Source organism: Neodiprion fabricii, chromosome 3 (assembly GCF_021155785.1).
Source record: "Neodiprion fabricii isolate iyNeoFabr1 chromosome 3, iyNeoFabr1.1, whole genome shotgun sequence".
NCBI lineage: Eukaryota > Metazoa > Arthropoda > Insecta > Hymenoptera > Diprionidae > Neodiprion > Neodiprion fabricii.
In genome coordinates, this window is record NC_060241.1 from 24321924 (window position 1) to 24335609 (window position 13686).

The 13686-nt window shown below is 45.5% G+C and overlaps 1 protein-coding gene across 6 annotated transcripts in view; it reads left to right on the forward strand.

Moving 5' to 3' along the window:
• Nucleotides 1–725: 725 nt before the first annotated feature.
• The window catches only part of LOC124177183 (CUGBP Elav-like family member 4), a 528908-nt gene continuing 515947 nt past the window's right edge, over nt 726–13686 (forward strand). For 5 of the 6 annotated variants that reach the window (XM_046559283.1, XM_046559287.1, XM_046559288.1 and 2 more), the window contains exon 1: nt 726–1199. In XM_046559283.1, the coding sequence (XP_046415239.1) occupies nt 1181–1199 (19 nt within the window). In that variant the 5' untranslated portion in view covers nt 726–1180. Of the gene's footprint in view, nt 1830–13686 lie in introns of all 6 variants that reach the window. The other variant, XM_046559292.1, reaches the window with a different exon arrangement.

The following is a 13686-nucleotide window of genomic DNA, read 5'->3' on the forward strand; positions in this document are numbered from 1 at the left end:
GGCGAAGATTTGACCGTGGAAAACACGCTTCACCTTGCTTCGGCTCGATAATTCCAAACGAGCCGAAATGCGCCACACGACGCGTTGTTCGACGGGACGAAATTCAATTTCGTCAGGGAAACGACGGGAGGGAAAAAGGCAAAGGAAGAGGGATGAGGGGTCCGAAAGGGACGATGGAAGCCTCGAGTCGAGGAAGACGGAGGCCGCGGCTGACAAATTCGCAACTTTGGAATACCCGCACTGTCAAATAAATGCGGTTTTCACTTCGACAACTGCAATGTGGCGTCAGTATAACACTATCTGATGTTGAATTTCGGAATCGACTACTAAACTTGGTCTGTCATCGTCTGATTTTGGTCAACTTTGACACGACACGCGTTCATACGTACACTGCACCCTGAGATTCGAAGAGCGTGGGTCCATCCGATCCGGCTCAACAGCAGAAAAGGACAAGGGTGTCTGCGAACAAAGGGGATTTTCTGGACTCGGCATGTGCCGGTAAGAGGAAAGGACCCTCCATCCAAGGTGTTGTACGCAGACCGTGAATACAGGAGTGTAAGTACTATCCTAGGTCTGTAGGTACCGCGCGCGGACGACGGTTCAGCGGTTCGTTGGTTCCGAGGGCGCGTATCGAAGTGAGGACGATAAGCGCCGGCGCGAACAGCCGCGTGGTGGGCTCGTGACGTCAGCTATCCTCAGTGTGCGGAGAACGACCGCAGTGTTCACCAATCTCCGTGTCGTCCGACCTTGCAGTTGTTCTTAGGCGTTCTCGGGTGTTTTTCGAACCTGGGGGAGTTCGCCCTTCCGGTAAATAACTATCCCAATCAACGGCCAATCGGCGTGTGAGCAAGACTGACGGAGGAATTGAGAGGATCAAATTCGAGTATAATCAACCGCAGCTGTAGGGGGTGATTGTGTTTTAGCGAGAACGAGAAACTTCACCAGTGAGAAGCCACGCGGTCGACAGACCTGAATCGGTTTCGGACTCGTACCGACCCTTGATACCAAGGTTATCGTTATAAGTGGCCGAGCGACGATATCACCAAGAAGCGAGGACAATTTTTTCTCACGGTACCTCTCTGATCTCTGCTCGGAGGATCGACGCTGAATACCTGCAAAAGCGAAAGCTCAGACTGCGAGAAGCATACCGATTGAGTTGTACCGGTTTCGTTGACGCACAATGGAGAGATTAACGCCAGGTATCAAGTTGACAGCGGAATTGTTAGTGTGTAAAAAGTATAAGTTGTAGTTGCCTTAAAAAAATAACAAAATTGAAAAGCAAACACCGTATACACAGTTAGCATTAAATAGAAGCAGTACGAAACTTTTCTTCTAAAAAAAATCTCGACGGGTTCAATTTTGTACGAAAATAATTATTCGAGTATAACGGTGTACGACGTGAGCAAGGAGTTGTTAAACGTTAATAATTTCTTATCTTCGAAGTTGTAAACGACGGGTGATGGTTGTCGAAAGTTGGTTTAAATTTGGTAATAAGAAATTTTCAAATTTCAAAATAAAGTGGTAACCTTACGTGTAATTAATAACGTGATACCTGCGTGCCAAGTAATTAGGATTATAAATTATACGAGCGTCGACACAGACGCCTAACTGTAAAGAAACAAAAAAATATGAGAATAGTAGAGTCTCGACGACGACCCAATAATATCGTCAGAAAGTGAGAGTGAGATTAGCGTCCGTCCACCGATAGAGCTCCAAAGGAATTCTTCGAGGGTTCGAAAGATCCGCAGACACGCGGACTAACTCAGGCAGCGTGGAGCGCTCAGGGAGTGCGTGGCCGCGCGCCGCGGAACTTTGCTTCTATCAGCCAGGTTTGCCCCTACCTTTCATCATCTACCGTTTACCATTACCATCGACCATTAACGATCCCATGCCCGACCTTCGGCGCTGCTTGCCTCAAATTATATTTCGAGCCAGTCGATGGTATAGCTAGAGTCCCAGAGGATGTTGCTTGGTACGGTTAAATTGGGCTGGTGCGATGAACGGATACGAAACTTACACCGGCCTAAACTTCTTCCAAATATCTTCACTCCTGAATAATTCCGTTTTCATTTGCGGTTCGCGGCGAGTGCGGAGTTTCCCCGGATCGACCATGTACCTTGCTGCCACGTTGCTTTCAAATATGTGGGTTACAAGTGCCAAGGTGAAAGTGTTCGCCGAGAGCTGCGTGAGCCACCCTCACTCCTCCCTCCCTCCGACACTTTAAAGCTTACTTACAAATCGCACTGCGTATATTACACGTGCGTGTATACACTCTGGTTTGTTAGTAGATTTCCGCGCGTACCCACAGGCGTCCGCTTTTTGCACCGAAGCGTTGCCACCAATTTCATTCAGGTTGGTTTTCAGCCCGCGCGCAGATCTTCCATCGTCACGCACACGTCGTTCGAGACGAGGGCCTCGCGAGGAAACTTTACGTATACGTAGTTTCACGTCGTTCCATCTAAATGCTCGGCGAGGTCGAAGTTTCGTGATTGCCAGAGGGGACGAGTTTTTACGGGAATTGAAACGCTTAAGGTCCTGCGGCATTCGACCGAGAGAAGGAGGATCGCCGCTCCGCGCCAGAACGAGGGTGCCGGAGGATCATTCTCCGGAGTGACTCGAGGTTTGCTTTTGGCAGACCTTCTAAGAGTTGTGTTTCTCCGTATTTGTAATCGAAGCAGGGAGCAGCCTGACCCGAATCCTCAAGCACGTTGTCGGCCCGACACGGCACGTATAGTGACCGCCCCACCGACGCAACGCCAGGCGGTGCCAGGACCATCCTCGAGTTTTCGTCCTTTCCATCCTTTCATTCACCCTCGATTGACGCGTCGCACCGTTGTTCTTTCGGCATTGTACCTTTCCTAAGCTCCTCATCGACCACCTTGCGGTGATAATTCCTACCGCGGAAAATCGGAAGACAAAAGGAACGGAAGCTTGATAAGTCGTTACAGTCCTTACAACGACCTGCGAGCTGGTCGATCACGCGCATACGCATCGTGGTTATGTATGGCAAAACGATTAGCGAACGGTTGAATTGGCTTGAAAGAAATTTATGCCAAAAGTTGGATAGCGAAGATCGTACCGTTCGATATCGGCCGCACGCTGATTCCGGACCGTCGGACCGGGGGAGGCGGCCGCTCGACTCACCGGGGAATAAAACCTGATTTAGGACTGCGGTCCTGGAATTCTCCGGGGGACCGGCCACTGCACACTCTCGTTTGCCGTCGTGGCGTCCGAGCCAAGCCATCCTCTTCCTCCCACTGTCCAGGTCCCCCGACGCCAACAAGTGCGACTCTTTACCAACAGCGTGTTGGAAATGCGAGTAGAATACTAATGCCAAAGGCGGCATGACACCGATGCTTGTGGCCGACGGTTAACCGTGTTCCTATTCGTTTTCGGTACCAGCAATCGTCCCGCTAACGCAACCCTTACATGTCGTCGGAAAACTTCTTTGGGCCACCGTTGCGTAATTGAATTATTGTTTTTTCTTTCTCTGAAAAGTACCGCACATCTCGTATTAAAGCGATGTGTCTACGGTGGAATGACAGATATGACTTTTGCTATCAACTTTCATATGCTTTTTACGAGTTACGTTGAAAGATTTTTTTTTTCGACGAACTTGAACATTACGAATTTATAATGCGTGTAATGTAACAAATATTCTTTAGCCACGATTCTGACAGACTTTCGAAATGGTGAAATTTTAACGAAGTAGATCTTTCTATGACGCGTCGCGTATTTCCAACAAGTGCCCAAGATCTGCTGGCTCCGTTGCCGTTGACACTATCTCAAACATTGCGCGATGAAATGTATGCAACGATTTGCTATCGCCACGCCCATAAACGTAGATCATGGCCAACAATGGTCCACCGGTAAGCGTATTGAGATTTTATACTTCAATTGCTGACAAGCTGCTCGCGGAAAAGCGTTACTCAAACAGCAACAGTCACGGAGCTGGAAGCATGGAAGTAGACAAAAAATAAAAAGCGTCGAAGAGGGACGCGCAGATATACACGTATACGTGAAGTCCTGTGCTTGGCATCGAGTCGTGGTCCACTTATCATGCATATACCAGTTTTGTACTTGATACGAAACCACTGCATCCCAGATGGAACGGTACGGATATTCGTGAAGAGAACGAGCAAGAGGAGAGTGCTTGTGCACATCTACAGAATACGTAGATGCGTATACAACAAAGGGAAGAGGAGAGGCTGGGAAGTGATGACAATGGAAAATAAACGTAGCGATGATGCCACGAGTTTGAAACAATTAACATAACAAAGCGAGGGGTTGAGGAAGTAAGAGAAAGCGAAGTACAGTGGGAAGCTGCACGCGATACGGGGAAGGGAAGGGACGGCGGCAGCCAAGAGAACGACGAAGGGTACGTCGGTGAGAGAACGAGAGATGCGGATAACGGGGTTGGATTAGAGGGAGAAGCCCGCTCCTCGAGAGATCTTGGCATCGCTTCTACGTTGCAACGGCCTATTCTTCCGACTTGCGGGATTTCTAAACATTTTGTCTCGCTACGTCATAAGTCATACAGAAGAATCATAAAATCGTCGAAAGTTTCGACGGTACATGCATATGCGACAAATCGCCATTCCATTGCTTGCTTTACCCCACCCCGATCCCTTCCCTCATCCCGCTTCGCATCCCGCCTCGTTACCCTTTCCACCCTTTTCACTTGCGCTGCCTTTTTTAATCTCCGGACCGCCCGAGGGCGAGCTTCAACTACCGCAAGTACCTGTATCTACTGCAGAAATTTTCAAAAAATACTTCCACTCAGCGTTCAAACGGTCTCTGTAAGAGGATCGCATTCATTCGTAAATAGACAGTTTCCGCGGTTTTATCTCCGGGTGAAATTACGTTCTTTCCGATCGACTGAGCCGATCGAGTTCACCGAGAATACGTAAAGGAGAGAAAGATAGGGTCAGAGATAATGGATCGTCGTATTTCGGGGTAATTTATACTCCGTCCAACATTGGCCTATCATTAGTAAAATTCGGACACGGGCAAAGGGCAAAAAGTCTAAATTAAAGGTTGAAAATGTCGAGGGTAAGAAATTTTTCGTAGGGGTAGGTTTTGAGCGCCCTTTCCGTGCACGGTCAAAGGTAACGATTACGGTGCAGGAATTAACGCGCCCCGGGGAGTACGTGAAGAGTGATGAGGTACCGAGTTTCTGCGTAATTTCCGTTGCCAAGGCTGCACTGCACTCCGCGCGTAACGTGATTTGCGTCGTGACGCAAGGCTCTGCGCTACCGAAACAGGATTTGATTGTCGGCAGACGAATGCGCTCGTTTGAAACAGGTTTTCAAAGACATTAGGACGATACAGCGATTTGTCGGGCTTAATTGTCTCGATCGCAATGCGTAGAAACGGAGCAACCGTGTTTAATGGACATTTTCACGTTATGACAACAGTTTTCACGCAGTGAATTATGAAACGAGAGAAAAGTTTGAAAAATATGGAATGCGCAATTGAGGCTATAACTTTTTTTTTCCTTGCTTGTATAGTTAGAATTGGAGATTGCTCTTTCAAACTTCGTGCAGAGGTACAGGAAATATATTTCTTTTTAGCGGTAACTGCCATGAAGTTCGATGCACATCTTTTCTCTAGTTCAAGCAGAAAACTTTGTTGCCAGTACTTTCGATGTACCTTAATATTTTCTAGTCTATTGGAGACATTTCTCACAACGGTGGTATTACGTTTTTAAAATCAAGCAGGAAACTCCCCCGATTCAAGTGCTCAATCCACGTTCAAATCTCAGCCCGCGGTTTCGAAGCTACGTAGGTGCGCGCGATATACGCATTGAATAAAGTAGCCAATTTGTGTGCGCTGCACCGTGAAAGTATTTTCCTACCACGTTTGCTTTTTAAACTTTTACAATACATCACTTGCCTTGAAACTCGGGGCTATATTCAACTCTATCCATTTATGAACGCGTCAAATTGTTTATCCACTCGTTTATTCATCCACTGTTCTTTTACCGGGTACAAAAATCCCGTAATGAATGAACGGGAGTTTGCCTTTCAATCGTTACCACGTATTCAAAATAAAATGTACGTATCGTGCTAGTTGCGGTAGAACGGTATCTCATTGCGTAATCTAATATCTTCCGTCCATCGGATACGACATTTATTTGTCTCATGAGATGTAGAAATCGAACTATGATCATTGCGATATATCGTGCCGAGTGGTTAATTACTGTACAAGAACTCTGGACAAGCTGTGCTTATACCCGTGACTATGCGATCAATAATTCTTTGAAATTTTAACTAATTGCGAAGGTCGCATCTCTGGTTGATTCGCAGACTGTGAGAGACGTCACGTTTTCTTTCAACCCTAAGTTGAGACTTACAATTTTTTTTATATTCTCGATGTCTTATCTGGTTCATTTGTTGAAAATTTAAAAAACTCCTTCGGCGAGATACGTACTTGAGATAAACTATTTACACACTACTTCTTTCTATCTTTCGTTCACGTATATACGAATATAGTAATAACGTGATAGAGGAGGGTGAAAAATCAATCGGGCCATGAATACCTTATCGAGGCACCGTCTGAATTTTTCAGAAACAGCCATCTTTCGGGATAAGACGAACCGCGGGTGTTGTATCTTTTTGAAAACTGTTTCTACAGTTTTCAGATTTTTGCTGCTTCATTTATGTGTGTCGTTATACAGTAGCTGATGACCTCAGATTATCAAGAATATCTTCCGTTGTCGAGAAAAAGCAGTGATAAAGCTTCGTGGTGAAGGTATAAGTCACACGACCGAAAAAATGGTGGGTAAATAATTGCAGCTAGCATTCCGAGTTGGAGGTTCAAAGTTGGCTGGAGCTTGCGTGTTCCGGCAGCCACTTTCATTGCCAACACGCCGCAAAAATTAACAGTTAAACAATGGAATCCCGTTATATAGCCATTACTCGCAAGCCGAGGTAGAAATAATTAGGAAGTGAGGCCCTGCGCCTCACTTTTTCAACCCCTTCACCCCCCACTTCACCCTTGCCCTCGTCCCAGACCCAGTGAACATGAAAGGAACGGTTGTGCTTTCCCAGCACTCCATATACTCATACTTCCTCACACTTTGCGCATGGTAACACGAAGGAAGGCTTTCCACTGTTACGGCCAGCCTCTGCTAGTTGCTAGATGCTGCTAGTTTCGCGCTGGTTCTACCAGTGGATACATACACTGTCAGAGACTGACTCTTTATGGTCTTCTAATTAGAACCACTTTGTCGAGTGAGGACAGCAAAGCGGGAGAGGATAGGAAAGGTTAGAGAAGAACTGTTTCAAAAAGTTTTTTAACTCGTTTGTACGGGTATATTCATTTAGACCCGTCAAACACTCGTGAAACGGAACCAACTGAAGGAGTCTCTATGTTCATTGTTTCATTTGAAACCATACTAAATCATCTTGTGTTCGGTATTGTGGCTGTATTTTCAGTTTTGAATTCGCAAATGTGGGTTTGGTAGCGTGATAAGTAGTTTTTTGCGACTCGTAGAATTTCAACGAACTATTTCCTAATGCATCACTTCGTAGTTGGTATTAATGTTAAGTGAAATCTGGTTACGGGTGTTAGGACTGGTAAGAGATTTGCGTACAGTAACCTTTCACCGTTTCAACAGAAAAAAATCCTCTCTATACTGATTAGAAATGAATTTGCTCCACTGATAATATCATTTATCGTAAGCACCACGGCCAGCTATGGAAACCATAGTTTTATCGGTGTTTGAGTACACGTCCCGTGCAAGGAGAGAAGGTGGGGTGAAAATCAATAATCACCACTGACAGTTGACAGATGTGCCCATTAGTATCCACCGTCGCGATACGAGGACCAAATTTTTGTTTGGCTTAACTCGAAATAATACGCGGACAGCTTGGTCCTCGTGTTTGGCTAATCAGCGGCTGATTACACGTGTACCATGCCACTATGATGGCGGGGTGGAAAGGGTAGCAGACGATGCGTAGGGACCAGGGGGGGACGATGATAAAGCCCATGGATCGCCGAGCCAGAATACCAGGGTGGCCTCATGGCCACAGCCTGCCTAGCGTCCCTAATCCGGTGGTCGGTGGTGGCTAGCCAGCCACTCTTCAGCTATTCAAAATCAATAGATAATTCAGCCGGCCTTCGTATATTTATAGACTGCACTCGTGAAACATTTCGAGCAAGCAGTTAAGCCGTGCTTGAGACGTTCGTCGCAGGATCGCACTTCGAAGTGTTTCTAAGTAGGCCCTTCATGATCAGAGGCTGAAGAGTTTGATAACGGCGACCTTCGACTTGGTTACTTCATCCGCGCTGTCAATTTAAGGTAGAATAAATTTAGAACGAGGTATTTTCTCCTCGCGCCCTGGGGAGCTTTGCTAATCCAGCTGCAAACTCCCACCAAATGGCGCAAGCACCCGTTCACAGATCCTCGGGAAATACAATTATGACTCTGTACATGCTTTAACGTCAGGAACTTGGATCCTTCTGTGAATACGGGTATATGTTCAGGCAGTTGGTTGATTCTGTAACAAACGTAAGCCTGCTCCTTTGTACTCATTTCATCAAGTTGTTCTAGGTTCAACCAATCTCTTGTGGTTCACCGACGATAATATCCTCCTCATCAGCAGCTTCCTCATCATCAAATAGACATTTCAACTTTTTCATTACCTATCGAAGAGTTTCATAACTGCAATTGATATGTCGGGCCAGTTCAATACTGTTCGAAGATTAATAATGAATGACGATTTTCCTCGTCACGATTTCCGGGGCTCCAACATTGTGTGCTTGAAGTTAAAGCCTTATCAGCAAGGCTATCACTTCAGATTCTTTGCGGGGATCCTATCCTGAAGTAACTAAAGGTGAGATTATTATATCAACTTATCTGAAGTTGACTCTCTAATTTCAGTCGGACCGAAATTTTTAGTCAACTCATACTTCTCTATTCAATTATGACATCAATTTGCAATCTCTTGCCACGACATGTCTTATAAAATATGGCAGTAAATGTGCGATGTTACATCCAATTACTTTCACGTCTTTCCTCTAGTATTTTATGACAAAATGTGTACATACCGTCGATGGTACAGGCTCATGAGGAGGGTAAATGAAAAAGTGTTCAGGTTATGACCTCCCACTCGTTTTACGAACACTATCAAACATTATACCAGTGAGAAACCGGCTCCTTGGTAAGCATAAAGGAGGCGCTGCGCGCAAGCTTTGCATTTCTCGGTCAACGCCCTTGGTGTAAATTACATGTTGTTGAGCATACAAAACCAATAGAGGGGGCTTTTTTTTAGTGCAGTAATAAAAATGAATCCACCAGCATTTCACACGGCCAAAAAGCATTAATTTGTAATTCCAACTCTTTTTTTTTAAATCTGCTCGTGGCGTTTGGTCGGGTTGACCAAGAAAGACCGGTAATGACCGTTGCGTGTAGTAATAACACCGCTGATGTTGGTCTGCGTCGGCACAAGACTGAAGAGAGTCAACGGCCTGCGCAATCCAGCGGCGACTGACCAGGGATCGATGGTCAGTCCAAAACTCCGCAGCCTTGTGCCATCAGCACTTATCTTCAACGACAACGACTATCGTCGCGATATGGCTGAGATAGAGGTTTTACGTATACCTCAGTATTTTGATAGCATGTCGTAAAATTGTTGGGTCATCTGCGCGACCTGAGAACTAGGGAATAGAGGGAGAAAAATCTCCGACAGCGATCCGGTAATATTTATTGAATCGAGCCGAAGGATGAGTCCAGATTTTCTGTTTATATTTTTTGCCAATGCAGTTCAAATTGCAGTTGAAGAATTCGGGAAAGTTACTCAAGGTGAATTTCAAATTCAGAATATATCATCCGCAGCTATCGTTTAGTAACGCTTCGATGTCATTGGAAGTGTTCTATGGTTTCGAAATATACGAAAACTCCCCTCGGCCACTTTTTCTCTTCCAAGATTTATGCGTAACAAAATATTCCGTATATTGTTCGCGAGACGTGGCAAGAAGTTTCAGATTCAGCAACGTAAGGAGCAGCTGGCATATAGGGACGAAAAGAGAAAAAGGGAGAAAAAATACACATAAATAACAACAAAACATAAATAAAAATAAATGTGGGTTGTGTAAAAGTTAACCGCCTCTTTTCACATCACGTGTATAACATTGTATACGTTATACATACATTCTTCTAGTGTTCTATTGATTTTGAAACAACGTTGAAGGAGGGTATTTCTCAAATCAGACAGCCTAACATCGCATTGGACGGATAAGAAAACCACCCTCAATTAACTTTGAATAAAAATTTTCATGCGTTCCATTTCCACCTTTTGAGATATGGAACGCTAAAAAGTAAACGATTATCCTCTAGCTTTTGTGACACACACATTTCCAAATAAGTGACTGACAGACATTGTTTGCATTGAAAGGATCGCAACGGCGGCTGGTCAACAGTAATTCGTAATATCGTTAACCAGTCGGCAGCGATTTCCTGCATCTGACGTTTTATTCCCTGGTTATTTTCTCTCTCTGGCCTAGAATGTATATATATATATATATATATATATATATACTCGTATACATGTAGGTATAATATACATAAGACTCATAATTCCCTCTTTGTCTTATAAATAAAAGTTCTCTCTCTCTCCTAAGCTTTATTTTATTTCCTCTATTGTTTCCACTGTTCTCGCCCTCAGAGCCTAGTAGGCCTCCAAACCATCCCGCTCTCCCCGGTCCTCCTTTTCACCCCTTCTCTATCTCATTTTCCAGAAACGCGTCTACACTGACACGCACACTGCTCCATTCCTGAGCTTACGTCGCCCGCACTAACACAGAACCACGGGGGGCGGATGCTCGCATATACTGTACTCTCCGGTCCATTCGCTTCCGTATTATTTTGCCCAGTGGTCCCTTTGTTCCGGTTATTTTCTTTTTTTACCTTTCCTTTTCTCTGCGCTCCTTTTTTTTATACTCTTCCCCCCGCCTATTGAACTGCAAGCGAGATAATACGCCCTATAAACTCTTGTCGGCGCGACACCTTTGGCGCGAATCCCTCTTTGTCTTAGTCGGATTATTTATTTCTCATCGCTAGCAGAGCGACCGCACGTGACTGCGCTGTTCTTCGGAATTACACACGAATTGGGAAGGTTCAACAGCGAATAAATGACCAGCCACTGTACCGACTCCCATATTTCACGCCGGGAGATTATCTCGAGGTCCACGTATTCGCCGATAATTTAAAACGCCCCGTCCGACTCTACGGGAATTCCGACTGATCGTGAGAAGGGGGCGGGCGGGTAGGATAATATTGTGCCGAGCTGACATCTTCGGTGTTATCCTACCCGCCCGTTACCCTATACCGCTACCAGCTTCTGCACTCCGCTGGTCGAGGGTAAGCAACGTCGATAGTCAGCGGAGATCCTGCGGTCACCCTTCGCAGCAAAGCCCAAAGGCTTTCCCACCCCCTGCCTCCCGGTCCTCTTTGCGCTACCGATCCGTGAGCTGACCCGCCCTCGTTCTCGTCCTCGCCCTCGACCCACCCCCTTCAGTGCCCTTTCCTAGTTCAACCGTACCATTCCCAGGCGTTCTATTAGACTTTGCACTTTACCACTGCGATAGGTCAGCTACTGCGCGCTACGAGAGCTCTCGAACGAATGTGCAGCCCGGTTTTTAGGGTAGAAATGTTCCATTCACTTCCATTGTCCGAGGTGCGATCGAGCCGCAATTCCGTCTTTCGGTTTAGCGGTTTTTTAAGAGGGCTCGGAGGCCTGGGGCTGGTGAAAGAAACATTTTTGAAGTGAAATGTTAGATATTGGAGCGGTGAAGTGTGCAACGTTGATGAGTTGCATCGTCTTCCTCATCGAGTAATGCCAAAAATTTATTTGGGGTATAAAATTCATTCGTACTTTGACTCCGCTAGTTTATCATTCTGACTCTTTCAATTTGTCGTAATATTTATACCTGTTGTATCAGAAGTTGATATCAAAATTTCACTCCCCTTTTTCCTTGCAGTATTTTACTGTCGCTTCGAATCAATTTACAATGTCATTTCTGGTCGACGTAACGCGAGGCGTCGGAAGCGAAAACTCAATCTTTCATATTTGACGACGCTTTACCGCGAGTCTTCAGACCTTGAATTATTCTTCGCAAAACTAACGTGCAGCAAGAAATTGTGATCAGAATCAATATAGGATTGAAAATGCCCTTGGAAAAATGTCATTACTACTGAAAAATGATCGATAACACCATTTCTGTGCGATAAGTCACGAATCAAGAATTTGGGTATTTTATCATAGGAACGAAATGAACTCGGGCTAAAAGAAGATTGACAAAGCGTTTGCAGTATTCGTAGTACTTGATGCAGAATGGACTATACACAAGTACTTACAAACATCGTGTGTCACAACATACTGTGTTATCTGCATCGCGCATCTCTGGGTAATTCCTTAAGCTCACGAAACGTCATCTCCAGACTGGTAGACAGGCTTCCTTGGCACAAATTTGCTAGACTCGTCGTTATCTCCGGTATAATGTTTGCTCGTCAGCGAGGCGATGCGGCAATGGTTGTCTGTCGGAGAATGTTCAATTCAATGAATTACCAGTGATGGTTGAAATTCCGAGGTCATCACGGAGTCAAGCACCGCAGTAATCCTTGAAGACTTTTCCCAAAGATTCCAAAAATGATTAGAGGTCCGCTCAGGATTTCCGTCTTCCTTTCGCCTTTCTTTGTCACCGCTACGGGCCATCAGGCTACCTTTTCACCGACCAAGGCTCGCCTTCTATTCTCGGTTCCCGGCTTTTTCTCCTCTCCTCAATTCCCGCCACCCCTTCTCCTCCTTTTCCTCGCTACCTCGTATATATTTTAATGCTACTCCCTACCTATCTCCGAGAATGCAGTCAAAACTGTTATTACGGTTTTAATTAAACGAAAATTATATCATTTCTCATACATCCTTGATGCGGGCAGGCGAAAAGCCTAGCGTTGCTCCATGGCTGCAGGGTATAGGTATACATACGTACAGGAGAAACATTGCGGGCGCCACAATTGCACTGTGGCGACTGTTTTAAACGTTTCGCATTGAAGACGGTTCAAACGACGTAAGCCCTTGGTGCTTCCGCTAGTTACATTTTGACAGTAGTCGGTTTTTCTGCAGGCATTTTCCCCCGACACTTTACGTGCTTGCACTTATCCATACACGAGAAACTTTTGTCATGTGTAAATTTTTCAGTTCAGATATCTGGCTAATCCTTAGATGAAGCAGCCACGACTCCGAGACGTTGGTCATTCACCTTTTTCGACGCGCTGCCATATTTCATGAAAAGGTACACGGAGGAGTGACACGTTCCTTCGTACCGGATTTCAGTTTCTAAAGCCTTCCTGAATGTGTGGAGCAATATCTGAGCTACCTGATGATGGCGCCTTGAACGCTCACGGCTTCTAGTGGGCTCTTTAGCCGCTTCACCCCTTTCAGTAAAGCCAGGGCTATGAGCAAGGTGCGCACATCAAAAGCAATTTATGCAATTATATGCATCGCACGCCTTCAATGCACCTTAATCAAATAAGCGAAGCGTTCAATGCCGGCAGACAGTCGTGTTGATGCTACCCGATGTATTTCAAAAATGCAACAGTCCATTGAAATAGGACAACGAGAACACACGGGGGGCACAGAAAGGATATTCTTCCTTGGAGGAAAATAACGATCTCGAGCATTT